This window comes from Chaetodon auriga, chromosome 5 (assembly GCF_051107435.1).
Source record: "Chaetodon auriga isolate fChaAug3 chromosome 5, fChaAug3.hap1, whole genome shotgun sequence".
Taxonomy (NCBI): Eukaryota; Metazoa; Chordata; class Actinopteri; order Chaetodontiformes; family Chaetodontidae; genus Chaetodon; species Chaetodon auriga.
The window spans coordinates 17,450,129-17,466,590 of NC_135078.1; the positions used below are offsets into that span (position 1 = coordinate 17,450,129).

The 16,462-nt window shown below is 41.3% G+C and overlaps 1 protein-coding gene across 1 annotated transcript in view; it reads left to right on the forward strand.

Annotated features, from left to right (window-relative positions):
• Positions 1–27: 27 nt before the first annotated feature.
• The window catches only part of oxct1a (3-oxoacid CoA transferase 1a), a 44,070-nt gene continuing 27,635 nt past the window's right edge, over positions 28–16,462 (forward strand). The window contains exons 1-7 of the mRNA XM_076730750.1: positions 28–315; positions 1,811–1,919; positions 2,392–2,482; positions 6,969–7,104; positions 7,308–7,457; positions 8,117–8,223; positions 8,961–9,021. Of these exons, the coding sequence (XP_076586865.1) occupies positions 211–315; positions 1,811–1,919; positions 2,392–2,482; positions 6,969–7,104; positions 7,308–7,457; positions 8,117–8,223; positions 8,961–9,021 (759 nt within the window). The 5' untranslated portion in view covers positions 28–210. The remainder of the gene's footprint in view (positions 316–1,810; positions 1,920–2,391; positions 2,483–6,968; positions 7,105–7,307; positions 7,458–8,116; positions 8,224–8,960; positions 9,022–16,462) is intronic.

The window sequence follows — 16,462 nt, forward strand, 5'->3', positions numbered from 1 at the left end:
ATTAGCTTGCCGAGCCTCTCTGCTTCCACTTGTGTTAGTCCAGCCCATTGAGACACCAGCCAATGTCATTGAAGCGCTTACTTGTCGGTGTGTGAGCTAGCAACGCTAACGTTGTAGCTACATTTTGCGTCCTCCACTCATCATCTGTCGTCCACCGCCTGGAGCTTTCATTCTGCTCCTCGACTCATACCCCGCTTGCAGCTCCAAAACATGGCGGCCCTCAGAGCTCTGTGCGGAGCGGAGAACATATTCTTCAAACACCTCTCAGGTCCCAGCAAAGCCAAATTAAACTTCGCTTATGTCCAGCTGAGCAAGGTCGGTATTTAAACGGTAGCGGTAAGCTAATGAGTTTACTGAGTAACTCGGTTGAAAGGAGATGTTTGCAAAATGGCTGGGCAAGATTAAAAGGTCACATATTAGGAAGATTTTTCCCCATTGTCGTCCAGCATTTCGGAATAAAGTGAATTTAGCTTAACAGTGTACCGTTAGCAATCTTCACAGTTTCTTCTTGTTTTATCTAAGTTCCGTCCACACATTTCTCAGCCGTACTACATTGCACACATTGTTGATAACTTTGAGTAAAGCATACATGTGAATTTAGTTGTTTTAGCTCATACGACATTGCAAAACACATGATGTACATGAGTCAAACCCACAGCCTGCAGCACTGTTGACTGTGTGTAGTGGTGGTGCTTGCATATTCCACCTGTACCATCATAGCTCTACACACACATCTTACAATACCTCCATCATGTTTCTTTTAGTCAGTGCCCATAGTCTGGACATTATGTAGTCATACCTGTCTATGGTGTTATTTCAGATGTCAGTGTGATATCTAAGAGCTAATGAGGAAAGCAGTGGAGTGTGATTGAGTTAGCATGAATGCATTTTGTGAAAGTTTTGTTGTTAAAGTCTGATCAGTGAAGGTAGGCCTTGTGTTTTATCGTTGGAGGAACAAATGGGAAGTCCCACATCTTAGTGCCTTAATTGCCTTCGTGACCTCAAGATGGTACTGCAGTTGATATAGTAATTTGAACCCTTAGACCAGTTGTAAACCATCAGGATGACAGTAAAGGCTGCTCATGACTTGATGCCTTTCATACAGAGCAAGTCATTTTGTAAACAATATTGCACAACAAGGTGTATATGTTAACTTCATTTCTAGATAAAGAAGTTTGGCGTTTCCTCCTCCAAGTCTGACCAATAGTGATCTAAATAGTTCAGCATTTAAACAGCATTTAGAAATCACATTATGTAATATCAGATGTCAGTATTACATATGACAATGCAGCTGTAATACACATAGAATCTGCACCGAAATACTGGAGGCAATATACTGAATTTCCATGTAGTTCCACCACTGTCTGGGAAATTAATGGTGGCAAACACAACAAAATATTTTGCCCAAACTAATTGGTCTCATCATCACAGGTACCATTGTAAACACTCAGCGTTGACACAGAGGATTTTGACTCTGAGTCCTCAGCTAACTGTTGGGTTTGGGCTCTTGGCTGTGGGTTACCCGATATCTCTGCTCCTTTTGTTGTAGGATTTGTTCCACGGTTTTGCTTATCTTTCCCTTCCTCAACTGAATAAACTGGGCCAGGCACTGAAACTGTACAAACGTATTAGCTGCCCTCAGGCAGCTGGCCATTTTTTAAGCTAATATCATGTTAAAGAAGCATTACACTGATATGCTTTTACCCCGAATCACTTACAATGAGTTTTTGTTGCTGGTGTGGCTCTTTTTGAAAAACTAGATTAATGCGCTGTGAAAGGTTTTATTCACCTCTTGCTCTGCTTTCTGCAGACCTGCGGCTGCCACTTTTCGACCTCCAGCAAGAGAAGCTCACAGTTCTACTCAGATCCCACCGAGGCAGTCAAAGACATCCCGAGCGGAGCGACCATACTGGTGGGAGGTAAGATATGCAGTACTTTCACAGACAGACCCCAAGATTGTTGGATGGTCGCATACACACAGCTATGGACTGGGGAAAACAATGTATGTGCAGTGACCACTTCACAACCAAAGTGAGCTCGAACTCAGCCTGGCATGGTGGTTGATCAGCATCCACAGACAGAGCACACACAGATTCCACAGCTCTTATTTATAGTCAAGCTCGGAGTGACATTGCTAAACGTTTTCCACTGTGTCACATTTCTGTCGCAGGGGAAAAAAAAAACCCAGACAAACAGCAATCTCCTTCACTCAGTTTAATATTCGAAACGTTGGCCAACATGTTCTACAAACGGGACTAGAATTACCTGGAGTTGATTCAAGGTTATTGTTATTGCACTGTGGGTTTTCCCGTGTGATCTGTAACATCATCTGTTTCTGAGATTTGTGGCTTTCTTCCATTTTTGTTTAATGTGCGTTGCTTTCTCACACAGGTTTTGGATTATGTGGTATCCCAGAGAATCTCATCAATGGTTTGCTGGAGTCCGGCGTTAAGGGTCTCACTGCAGTCAGCAACAATGCGGGGTAAGTGTGTGTGTGTGTGTGTGTGTGTGTGTGTGTGTGTGTGTGGAGGGGAAGAAACATGTGGGCACCATACATGCATGTGTAGCACTCACACCTGTGTCTGTGTGCTTACACCATGCAGTGTATTCCATGGTTGTGCTTGATTTTGATATTAATTAAACACCATCACCGCCACTCTGAAATCCAAAGAATATGTGTGTTGACAGAGATGAGTTTGTTTATGTACTTCTCGTTGTGTTTGCATTTCATGCCTGGCTCGGGAAATGTTAGCAGTGTCGTGTATCACATTGTGTGTTATTTCTGTTTTAGTAGAAGGTTTGCCTTAAAACTGAAAATCAAGTTCAGTGTGGCTCTGGTTGCAATCTTAGACATTCAAGGGGTCAACTCTTTCAGCAGTTGTGGAGGTTTCATGGTGGTGACACCAGTATTATTATTATTATGTTTTTCTTTCAGTTGTGCTGTACATAACAGTTCACAGGGTTACTCGGTTTGTGGTCTGTTACGTTCCTGCTTATTGCCTCTAATAAATGTTAGCATGGGCTATCAGAGCAGTCAGTGAGACTCTCCCCTGGCCTCGCCACTGCTTCCTGTGTAGCTCTCCTGCTGGTGCCCGGGGAGTTTTGAATGGGCACACAAAGGAGTCTGTGACTTTAAATTCACACTGAAGTCATGCTCCTAACCTTGTTGCTGTTCTCTCAAACAGACAACGTGGACCTGGAAAGTTTCCCAGAATTTAGCTTCTGATAAGTTATCAGAGTACAAGCACAAGGAAAAGTTGTGTTGAAAGCAACGGACACTCCTTCAGTGGTCAGGTGATGTTATGTGTGTGTGTTCTCTGCCTTTGCTCTCAGTTGGATGGACTTTGGAAATGCTTTCTGAGGTTTCCCCTCTGGCACATGGCCATCAGCTGCTGACCTCAATTCCCTTTAAGTATTCTGGATTTTTATTGCATACCTTGATATGCAGTATCTCAAATGGAACATGTAGTAATTTAATCTGCTGGGTTCAGCAGAATGTTGATGCCTCTTGCAGACTTGGAAACAGTTTTCATGTTGCAGTCAGTTTCCATAATTGAATCCTGATGTGCTGCCACTCGGGAAGCATAATTTTATCTGAGTTGTTTACATAGCAACACTGAAACTTGAGACAGTGACCAAAACCTGATCTTATCTACTTAGATATTAAAAAGATCCTGCAAAAATAATGCTTTTTTTCCCTCTGACTATAGGCTGCTATTTGAAATCATACATTTCTCAACACCACACACAAGTTTTTTACACTCTTTATTACTAAATAGATTTATTTTGACATTCAAAGCACTGACTTACAAAGACATTAATCTTTAACCCAAATTTAGTTTTCAAGTGTCTGAAACCATTTGAAGATGAAGCTGAAAAAAAAAAATTGCTCTTAAATCATTTTAAGGAGTACTTTCATTGCATCTCTTCTTGTCGTGTGTTAACCTCTTTGCGTGACTGCATGGACTGGTATTGCTGAAAGGGTGGATTGCCAAAGTTAATGGTGGCTATTTTGAGGAAACTCCTTTGTTTAATACGTTCTTTTTACCTAGACCAACGATGGGGATCAACTACTGTGACTGCTGACGGTGCTGCAAAATTGAGGTTTCGAATCAGTGAATCAAGTGGTCGCACACTGATTCTTACTGCACGCCAAATGTTGTGCAGAAGGAAGATCAAAATGTCTTCAGAGTCTCTGTGCAGACTGTTTTAATACACTTCTCCATACCTGTAGTTGTTTTAGCCCAAAAAACTATGTCCTATGAAGTGTGCTTAGAGTGCTTTTCACAAGACTTTTCTTTTGAACTTTGATTTTTGGTGAATATTGATTGTTGAATATTGATTGTTGGAACATACCCTCAAAATGTTTGCTTGAGCCTGGCCATCCCCCTGAACAGTCATTGCTCCTCTGAATATTTTCCCTCTGCAGACATCTGCTGTTGGGAAGATTGTAGCTACTTGCAAATAGTGGCCACAAGGTCTCTTTTGTGTCGTTTCTGAGCAAGTTCGAACATAGTGTCTATGTGCATATTACAGTCTACATGTAGTCTATATGTTTATTAAGTTTGTAGTGTATATGATACCCTTGAGCACATGCTTTCCTACTATACTTGTTTGACTGGGGCTCATACACAGAGACAGGCACACTTCTGGCTAGTATTGCAACAAAGGGAAGGGAGCTGAAAAGTAACAGTTACACTGACGTTGGCAAGTAGGTGTTACCCATGACGGTCATTCATTATTCTACTTTTATAAAAGCAGCCAGGCCTGTGTACTGTATACCCACCGTTTTCTTGATCACAGCTGTATTGTGTTTACATTTCCTGGTCCTGTGGTTAGGAGGCCTGGAAGGGGAAGAAGTAGTTATGTAACATGTAATTTTAGAAGGAAGACTGAAAACTCGCCGTCCTCTGCTCGCCTCTTCTTGAATGCCTGAGTGGATTGTTAATCCTCTTCAATGAAACATGCCAGAAAAGTAATGTGAGATACTTGTGTCCTCTCAGAAATAAGGAATAATGCAGACATAACAATGGAGAGGGCATTCTTTGCTGCTGTGAGCACTTTGATATAAATACAATTTCTCCCAACACAGACTGCATATAATCCTCGTGCAAAGAAAAAGTGTGGATGTTAATTTAAGAAAATGTTATTGGCGAAGTTTTGCAAATGGAAGTACTTTCCAGTCTCTCATGGATCTGTACAAAAGAATGAAGGAAAAAGTTCCACTCATCCATGGAGACTGTATGATGTTTGTACAATAGACATTGCTGACCTATTTTAAGTAACAGTGAGGGTTAGGTGTAATTTTGGTTTTGGAATTGCTGCCTTAGTTGAGAGGTTTAAGAAACTGCTTTCATTTGGTGTGTCCTTCGTGTGTCCATTCGTTCGCACAGATACAGGAGACACTTTCTGCACCGTAATATGAGATGGGAGGGATTCAGCCTTGCACAAAAAGATATTATTGAGTTGTGCAAGAAGTGCTTCCCCTGCAGCTTGATATTTATTCTTTGATCAGCTGCTTCAGGAATGTTGAACAAACAGAGCAGATTCAATATAAAGAGCATTTGTGCTCAAGAAGTCGTGTTTAATGCTGCAAGCTGCTCTGATAAGTGAGTATTAAGTATTTAACTTGGAAAGCTTGCCTTTTGATTCTTTATTGAAGTGCCCCCGATAGGAGAGTGCACCCACTTGTCACAGTCATCTGTTTTTGGTATTCTGAGTGCACATGGCCTAGATATCTCGTCAGCTGACCTGAGGTCAGAGTTAAGGACAAAGCAGCAGCTCCTGAATCTCATCTTATTGGGCCAGAGAAAAGAAGGAGAACCCACCCCTCACAAAGATCAGCTTTCCTCTTGGCTCTGATCAGTAGCAGCAGTGACAGCACAAACTATTTCTGGATACGTGCTCTTACATTAACATTCAGTAAACTTTTTTATTTTACTATGTTGGTCATTGAAACTGACTTGATTTGATTACCCTTTGTTCTCAGAGCAGTATTGCTTGTAATCAGACTGGGTGGGAAATAAAACGAGATCTTTGATTTTACTTTTATACATGTATCATAAGACAGGACCCTGTTTAAAACGTTTTTACCGCATGCTCCATAAAGTTTTATGACTAAGACCATGGCTTCATTGGTTCATGACTGACCAGCCGCACACAGTAGGTCCTCTCATAGCTACTGGGCCACTTTATAACTTTTTCAACAACCCTAGTAACACAGTAACTTTCTTTGGTCACAGAAGGTCAGAAAGGAGTGCTCACAGCACTGTGTTTGGCTATGAGTTCGTCAAATCATGATGGTTTGTCCAGGTTTGATGATCTGCATGTGTGATACCCTGTAGTGCTTTGTGGAGCAGGTGTAACCCAGACTTGAGACCAGGATGAGCATCGCAGCTTCATCACAGCGCAGTCCGCAGTTCATCACCCCTCTAATGATACTTTGTAGTGATTTTTCCCAGCTGATAAACAAATAGATGCTTACAAATGACTGTCTCAGTGGCTTCTCCACTAGTCTGGATAGGCTGTAGATGCACTAGGCTCTGCCTCTTTTTAAGATCACCAAAACATTGCTGTATCATTTGGTCTGACCCAGTCACGGCCTTGAATAACACCTCTGGGGATTTATGGTAATGTGACCTATGTTACAAATTGTTAGGATGTGGTTAAAGAGTTGAAACAAATGAGACATGAACAGTGGAACGAACTGAGTGGAATTCAAGTGTATCTGACTCGAATCAACAGAAAAAAAATCATGTCAAAGTGACAACAAATGTTTACAAATGTCCTACATTGATTCCAAATATGAATATGGTTGCATACATGTTGGCAACCTTTAAGATGCTGTGTAGTGTTGTCGTAGAGGTGACAGCCTTGAGTCTATATCATGATGAATTGTATAAAATGTAATGTCCCCAAAACTGATGGAAACACAACTGTGTGTGTTTGTGTGTGTGTATTTTCTTCAGAGTGGATAACTTTGGCCTGGGCCTGCTGCTCAAGACTAAGCAGATCAAGAGGATGATCTCTTCCTACGTCGGGGAGAATGCAGAGTTTGAGCGGCAGTATCTGGCAGGGGAGTTGGAAGTTGAACTGACGCCGCAGGTGGGTCAGAAAAAAGTTTAGACGTGAATTATGAAAACACACTTTCACAAACCAAATTTCCTCAAGAAGAATTGACATGTTAGATTCCAACATCTAAAAGATCAGACTTCATGGTGTTTGTATTAAGCCTTGACAATAAGAAAGGCATGCAGTGCGTATTTATGTTGCACTCATCTTTTAACATGTCGCCTTCTCCCTCACAGGGTACTCTTGCAGAGAGGATCAGGGCTGGGGGTGCAGGGATTCCAGCCTTCTTCACAGCCACCGGCTACGGCACACTGATCCAAGAGGGAGGCTCTCCTATTAAGTACAACAAAGACGGCAGCATTGCTATCGCCAGTGAGAAGAGAGAGGTGAGAGTGCCGTCGTCCCTGTGGTGTTTGTGCCATCAAGCCCATCGTGAAGTCAATGCAAATTCTCTTCTTGTTGGGATTACTGCAAATGTTTTTATTGTTTGCTTCCAAGAGCTTCACTGTGATGTGTTGCAGTTCTCTCCATGCAGTGGAAGATTCGTAGAGTGATGGGTTGAACAAATCACTGAAATGATGAGCTCAACACATCCATCCATGACACATCCATGTGTCAGTGTAGACCTCACATTGTAGAAACACACTTAAGGAGGGCTTAGGTTTGTAATATGAATGTATACATCGAGAGCACAGCACAGAACTCATTTCAGGGGAAAGGCTGCATGGCTTTCAAAAGAAAATTGCATCTTGTTTAACTGGTTTGATTTTCATGTTGCAGCAGGCAATGATAATGATAAAAAAAAGAAATCTGAAGTTCTTCATGTTTGCATAATAATGCTTTTCACAAATGGAATGTAGATGGCGTAATGCTTTGCCATAAATGTTTGTCATACTTTTAATTTTTGGGGTCAGGGAAGACTAATCTAGGTCTGGACTCAAGTATCTGGGCCAAGTCTGAAAATGCTGTAAAACAGGTCACCATATTCTTCCTCAGCTGCATCCAGTGCCACTCACTCCATGAAATGTGTCGTCGTTGTGCACAGGTAAAGGACTTCGGCGGCAGGCACTACATCATGGAAAAGGCCATCACTGGAGACTTTGCTCTGATCAAGGCTTGGAAAGCTGACAAGGCTGGAAACATTATTTTCAGGTACACGGTGTGCAAGCAAAGTGTTTTGATCACATTGAACTAAATCAATAGCACAGACCTGCAAGTATTTATCTTGAAAAGGATTCAGTTTCTCCCTGCTTCAAAGCATATGAGACTATCCTTAAATCACCATGGTTATGTTTGCACAACAATCAGCCTGTGCTGATTGTTGTGCAAACATTGTTGAAGTGAGAGTGAAACAGTAGTTTGCATTTTTCAGACGTTCTAGCAGTGGGTATTCACTTAGTTTGACCTTGAACTTGCTTTTGATTAGATCTTTGAGGGCTGTGCTGTATGAACTGATTCTAATCTGTTTTCTTTTGCTTCTTCTAAGTTTCATAGTATTTACATGATTTTCGGTATCTTGAATCATTCAGACAGCACACTTATTTCACGGTAGGGTTTGGATCATCAGTCATTATTGCTAATTTAGTTTCATTCTGGAAAGTAAAGATAACAATTGACTAATTACACCTGTTGTGGATATCGTCATTAGTTACAACACCATCTAATTTAGGTTTACGCTCCTGCATGTAGCACCAGTAAAGTACTTTGCACCAACTGAGCATGTGTGAAGTATGGAAATTAGTTGCTGTAGTTAGGTCTTTCTCCACAAGAGAGCAGCATCTTCCAGTAATCTAACTGCTTGTTGTGGATATTAGTTATGACAGTGAGAGTTTTTCAATTTACTTGCTTGTTTATTTTAATATCACTGATTTCTTCCTCTTCTCTGTCAGGAAAACAGCCAGAAACTTCAACCAACCAATGTGCAAGGCAGCCAAAACCACTGTAGTTGAGGTATGCCTTTCCAACAACACAATGATGTGCTTCTAACCCTGATTTCTGTCTGGAACGTGTCTACTGACACACATCTGGTCACCATGTCGGAGTCTGGACATCAGCTTTCCTTAAATGGATTTCATGCATTATGCTGACTTTAGTTTTATGAATTCTCTGAATTTAGTTGTTCTGGCCCCCACAGCTGAGATGGGTCCTCCAGGAAAAAATGTAAATAACATATAAATCTACATTCAGCACAAAAGCCACTGAACTTTGAAACACATACGATGTTGTTCATACGCTCCACATGTCATGTAGAAACATCCTAAATTAAAGCCATTCTTAAACCCCAGGGCATCCTGATGAACTAATCTGGAATAATAAGCGTGAATTGTCTTTCAACCAACTAAAATTGCCACCGTCTATATGTACAAATAATCTGTAGACCATCAGAGTAAAGAAATCAACCACTTCATATTTGAACACAACCATACAAAAGCAGTAGTCCCCTATACATCTCGTTGCCAGTAAAGCCACAAAACACAGTCATCATTTCAAGTAGATGCTGCAGTATCCAAAGAATATGGTAGAAAGCACAAATATACTCAAGTGATATACTCCAGAAATGTGAGACTTGTGTCTTACAGGTGTGAGGCCTGGTGTTTTGCGATTGTGGGCTGAACAGATCACATTGAATTGAGAATAGTTGATATTCCACCCAGTCTGACTATAACTCTAAGACCTCAGATATTATTAATAGATTACAAGTTGGGAGATCTTAACCTCCATCTGTGTGGCCAAAATGGAGTGAGAATGTCCTGCTATCTCTGGGCTGTCTGTGTCATACCTGGTTTCATTCTGTCTGTCTGGTCACCCACCTGTCTGGCATTCAACAGTCTACAAGTGTGATCTCTTCCCTGTGTGTGTGTGTGTGTGTGTGTGTGTGTCTTCGTCTCCCTCTCCACCCCTCCAACACACACAGCTTCACACCTCCCATATAGACACTGTTTGATTCAGAGAGCAGCAGGGAGAAAAACTGTGCGTGAAAACCATAAAACACAGGCGCTTTCTGAAAATAAATCGGTAGCGATTGGCCTCTCATAAATCTAACGGGGTTCCACAAAGCACATTTTCAATTATTCCACGGCTGCTGGAGCTGAGATTTAGTCTGCTGTTGATTAGAAATGTCTGGGACCAAATGGGGAGAGTAAATTCTTTCACTGTTGAGCTAGTGTGGACCGTTGTGGCTGACTGATCACTGAAATTTGGTTTATAGCTGTAAATAGCAACAGCATTAATGGGTTTTTAAACAACAGTTTTCTTCACACTTAATAGCCACTACATTCAACTATTTTTGCAACATGCACAATTCACTGCGTATGTGGTGACGACTATGATGGATAGCAATTAAATTGTCTTTTCTAAATCAATTTTAGAGAATCAGTGCCACAGTATTATAGAAACTGCCAAGGGATTATGAGACTCGTGGCTCTGACAGCGTGGTGCCACCAAGAAATGTGTCTGTGTGACGTCTGCTGGAGTTGTGATGTAGACAGTAGTGACATGAATGATAATTCAGCACTGCTTAGAGAGCCACTGGAATGCAAGTATAATTGGTTGGATTTTATATTGAACTGTCTGCTCCCAGAATCGTCTGCTCTGGGTGTTTTTGCCAAGCGGAGAGGATGAAACAATTATTTAATGGCTTTAGAGACTCAGGTTGAATTTGGACTGAGGAACAGAAGTGTTTTTTTTTTTTTTTTTTTTTTCCATTTTCCAGGTGCATTTCTACGATTGTCTTTGTTGCATTTCTTTTTGCGTACAGTGAGAAGTGGCAGGAATGATAGGAAAGAGAGAGAAGGAAGGACATGACAAGTTGAAAGGGAGATTTAGATCCCACAGTATCACAAGCTTCCAGGATGCACCTGACACACTTCAGCTAACAAGGCCTGAGAAAAGTTCTGAGCACAAACAGCCTCTGAGGACTCTCATGGATACAGAAATAATTGCTTGACTTAATTGTTCAAGCAAGGACACAGTATAAACAGCTTTTTTTAATGAGTATTAGACATAAGTGCGTTGCCTAAAGAAATAGCCTATTTATGAAAATAATGTCACATCCCAATCAATTAACCTCACCCGAAACGCACTGCAGAACCTGACACAGATTATCTTATTTTGGGAAAGGAAAGCTCTTCATTTGCATCCAAACTTATATTCATCATTTTAATATGTAATTTTATGTTCCCTGCCACACTGTGTCTATGCCAAACAACTGTGTCAGTCTGACAAATTACATCAAACAGTATTTTCAAATACTGAATTGGAATTTAGCGCATTTCACAACTGTCCTCCTTTAACGTTCTGTGATTGCTAAATGGTTTTTAGTTGCTTTCTGTGTGCAAAAACTGCCAAGTGAGTGATACTATGGTGATATTGATACTCATCTACCTCAAATACCTACTGTAGATAACAAACATGTCTCATAATTCAAGATAAACAAGATACATAACACGTGTAAGATTGAGTAGTATTTCTAATCCATATTTGGAATATCGTTCATTAGGTGTGTGTTTAAGTACATCAGATCCCAGTGTAGCTGACTGAACACTTCATATCATCCTGTCAGGTGATTGATTGTCAGTGTGTCACCATTTTTTCTATGGTGCCTTTTTCATGGCAGCGCGTGTAACATATGAACATTATCTATGACAAGCCTACTTACTGGTGACAATGAAGTGATCGAGCTGTATTGTAATTTGTCTTTAAGATTCAGTGCATGCTCAGTCATAAATCTGGTGATATGCTGTTAATATTGACCCTGCTGTCTTGGTGCACCGTTTATGGATGGGAACCAACAGACAGGTTCAGGGGTGTTTGAAGCTATTCATTTAACTCGCAGCTCAGCTTGAAATCTAAGGGCAGTCTTTGCAGGCTCTCGTACAAAGATCATGTTGCACAGTAGCCGTCTGTCTGCTGGACCAGATTTCTTTCTCTGTAGTCTGTGTGCAGCCAGGTAGGCTCAAGCTGTTCAGGGGCTAAGCAATTAATTGTTATCAAAGGGCAAAAAATGTCAGAACATTGTTGAGGGAGACCGACAGGACTGGGGAAAACTGGGTGGAATAAAGATGAAGCACGTCTCGGTTTCAGTCAAAGGGCAGCGACTTAGACAGCGCTTACAGCTAGGCCAGAAGGACTTGATTGATTTATCAGGTTCAATCCAGATTACATTAGTTTAAATTCTGTCTTTAAAATATTAATCAGTTGTGAATTTAAACCAACCAGTTGGAGTCAAAGAACCCCCCAAATCTCCTGATCAGAGTGATTCTGCTCTTTGTTTCTATTAACTCCTGGACCGTCACCACATTGAATTGTGTCAAAGTGAGTTCCATAAAGGCCGGTTTGTCCTCTCCTTGACAAATTGCAAGAGCTGGTGCCCATTAGCCTCTTGAATAAAATTTTGTTTTGCCAACCCGTACCTCTCTAATAGTTGTCTGAGTTACCTGTGCTTGAGCTCTTCACTTGTAGAATGAGATGACAATCTCCAGAGGGGCCAAAGGGCCAAATAGACATTTAGATATTTAACCTGGTGACTCCACTTCTGTATGAAATTAATTCTGGGAAGCAGGTTCAAATGATCACTCGGCAGTCTGTCAATAACCCCGCAGTTGTCGCCAGCCGGCTCCCTTTCACACAAGAGGCTCCACGTTTACCATGTGCACGATAAATGTGCCCTTACTAACAGGTTCGACTTTGGCCACAGCCGTCACTGCTGCTCCAGTCCCTCATTGTAGCCCCCGTACCAGTTCTGATACATACATCGACTTCTTTTCTGTTCTGAATTTAAAGTACAAGAGGCAGGAAAGGGTGTCAGCGAATGAGATAATACAAAAGCACTTTGAAAATTACCAGATCATCACCAGCTCCTGCCACGGTTGCTAGGCAACCAAACCCTGCTATTCAATTGTTGAATGTTCCTCAGCATCCAGCCGGTCCAGTTATTCCCTCATCGCAGGTACAGTGAAAGGCCCCAGTGCATTGTGGGATACAATACACCAGAGATTTAATCAAAGCAAAGATTTCTGCTGTTGTTCGACAATCAGCCACAGTTAATGACTCAACTGTATTCTGTTACCGTGGCAATGCAGTGTCGTGGTGTGGTGTGGGTGTTGGTGTGCACGCACAGCCGAGCAGTCACGCATGCATGAACTGAATGAATGTAGTTGTGAGCGCGTTTTGTTCTTTTAACCAAGCTGGAGGCCTAATTGGATATAAATGACCTCCATCCTCAGGTTTTTCAGCCTTCCACTGTACATTGTACATTGTACAACAAATAAATCAACTGAAAAACCTACTGATTTACACTGATTTATTTGGCAGTGGGATGCTTATCATGACCAATTAAATCTTTTCTGTGGTGTGTAATGCCTTGTTTGCTCACTGCTGGAGTTTTGATTATCACAACCCACATTTGCCATGCCATTTTACAGCACTTAATATGCCTTGTTGAGTTTTTGTGCCTTGATCTTGACTTGTGCCCTTCACTTACTCCATTACTCAAACTACTGTTGGCATATAATTACAAATCCACTCATTTTCCCCACCATTTCCTGCCTAAAGAGGTTTATGAATTAGCTTTAATGTGCATGAGATGTGAAATGAATGTCATCATTTCAGTCTGTATTTTGCTTACGTTGTGGGGAAGGATGTTGTGGGTACAGATGTATTGTCTTGGTGATCCAGTTTCTAGCCCTTCTTCGGGATCTTTGCCCCAGTGTTGCAAAAGTGCAATCTGCAGCTTTTAATTGGATGCATACAAATGTGCCAAAAGGTGACATGGCTTTGAATCCAATTGAAAAACATCCCTATTGTGCAGTGACACTTCTTTTGAACCACCACTACTTTTGACATACTATGGTACAGATGTGATAGCAAAAAAAGTCAAAATTGTACAATATTGTGCCACTTATTTTTGACTTTGAGCCAAAAACTCTCCAGAGCAAATGGTGGTAATTGCAGAGCTGGCTGGGCTACAACACAGCAATTTGCTGTAATATCAATGGACAGATGGTATAAAATCCTTTGACACTATTTTTCCCCCCAAAGTGTGCGTATTCTGGTTTTTATGAGTCACAATGAAACTGATAGCGTTAATATTGTACTTACACATCCATTTAGCAGAGGCATTCTTGAGGTGGGGACTACACATCAATTCCTGAATGAGCAGCCTTGAAAGTGATTGAGAGAAATAAGATTGATTTATTGCAGCCTTGAAAGACGCACACATGGCCAACAGATGACCTCACAAATGAGCTCTAATCTAGTAAGCCAAGTCGTAACATTTGATCATGAAATATTTCTATTATCTTAAAATTTTCTTTACTACTTTATAGCTTATTTAGAAAATAGATGTTTGCCATCAGCTCCTATTGTAATCTTATTATTTGTATGTGTCAGCATTAACAGCAGCAGATTTTATAAGACCAGATAATATTCTACACTCCTGTCGAACTAAATTTAGGTCATCTGGTTGTCCGTCCATTTCTCCTTCAGCACTGATGCATAAATTTGTTCACACAATAAACCAAAAACTCATGTTGGCGTCTGAATAAGTAGACGACTGGATGTAGTCTGTGGGCTTGCGGCTGCTCAGGTCAGGTCTTTCCTTCATTGATTAAAAGATTTGAAGATACAGTTTCATCTTGAGCTGATTAGAAAAGCTGATTCATATTTTAGAACTAGTGTATGTTCCAGCTTATCTTTTAGGGATATTGCTGGCAGTATTTGTCCTCCTGCATTGCTAAAAAATGTTGCTCAATTGAAAATACTTCTTCCTGGATGTAAAGGACACATTTGCCATTTTGGACGTGTCTAATCTGAAATCAGACATTTACTCTTGGGCTGGCATTGGCTTTTTTTAAGAGTAAGTTAGGTTTGGCAAATCAATTCACGTCAAATGGTGACATTTACCGATGACGGTGACAGACTGTTGGGCTAAGTTTTAGGAATCAACTGTAGGTCATTGTAGGAGTGGTTGAACAGAGAGACAGAAAAAGGGCCAGGGAATAGACATAAAAAGAGAAGTAGAAGAGGAAGGCAGATTTACTGAGCATATGCACAAACTGAATGTTTGAAATGCCAAATTTACATGTTAAACACTCCGACTGTAAGTTCAAAGTTCCCAACAGACTGCCTATCATCTGAATCCGAAGCACATTGCACGGAGGCATATGTGTGCTTTGAAATGTAAACATTGAGCGGCGTTGTCCATGTGCAGTCTGTGTCATTTGAAAAAAAATCTATTTTTAGCTCCTGTAATGTTGTCAGGGTTTGCATTGGCTGGCTGTCTCCTTTTTTCTGGATACCATAAAGGCTGTCATAGACGAGGCAAGCTTCCAGTGAGAGGAAACAGATTGCTCGTGTTGTCAGTATTCTGGGTTAGAGGATAGAGCCGGAGCTGAGCCCCAAAAGTGGCAACGGAGCATGGCCAAGTGCCCACATACACAAACACACACACACACACACACACACACACACACACACACTGGGAGGAAGATGGAGAGACTAAAAATACACAAGGTAATGAGAGTGTGGTGTAGCTGTCATCCTCATGCTCTGTCGCCTTTAGCCACACCATCTCTTTCTCCTGACTGTCGCATCTCAGTACCCACACAAACATGCACACACAACCAAAACACAGACCGGATGGATTATGAATTCAGGTTGTGCCGCAATTAAAGTATTAGCCAGCTGCGCTTTTATAGTCTGTAGTATCTCAGTTTGTCATTGTGTTATATTAATGTGATTTTAAAATTGAAAATCAAAATGTGAAACTGACGATTTCATACTCAGAAATGATGTTGTTTTATTAAAGGGATAGATAGATAATACCTCCGGGATGGTGGCAGGGACTCAGATCAGACAGTAAGGCACAGAGAGTTCAATTTAAAATAAAATTGGGCAAATACAATTTTGGATGGACACAAGGCAGGTAGAATGTTTGGCTGTGTGTGTGGTGTGTGTGCGATCAGTTGTTTAGATCTGCTCATCCCAACCAAACCCTGCTTTCCACAGGTCTTGGATGAGGATTTTAGCCCGTGTTGAGAATGGAATGAGATATCCCAGTGGGACATATTGTGATGCTATCACCGTGAAGACATTTCTCAGTGTCGCACTCCTCGGGCCAATTTCTGTATCCAAGGCAGTCGGCGAGGCAGTTCCAACAGAGACCTGAAGCTAGTTCTTCTGGGTCTTGGCTGCATTGGGAAAGCCACCGTTCTGTGCTGCCTGCTCTGGCTTCCACAGGGAGGTGCTCCACAACTGATGGGATGTTGCTAGCCTACTGCCTTATATCAAAACCTCCAGCAGATAACAACTCACACATTCGATCGATGAGTGTCCTTGCTTCATTGACAGGTATGAGGCTTTGCAAACAATTGTCGACATAGATGTCCCCCTC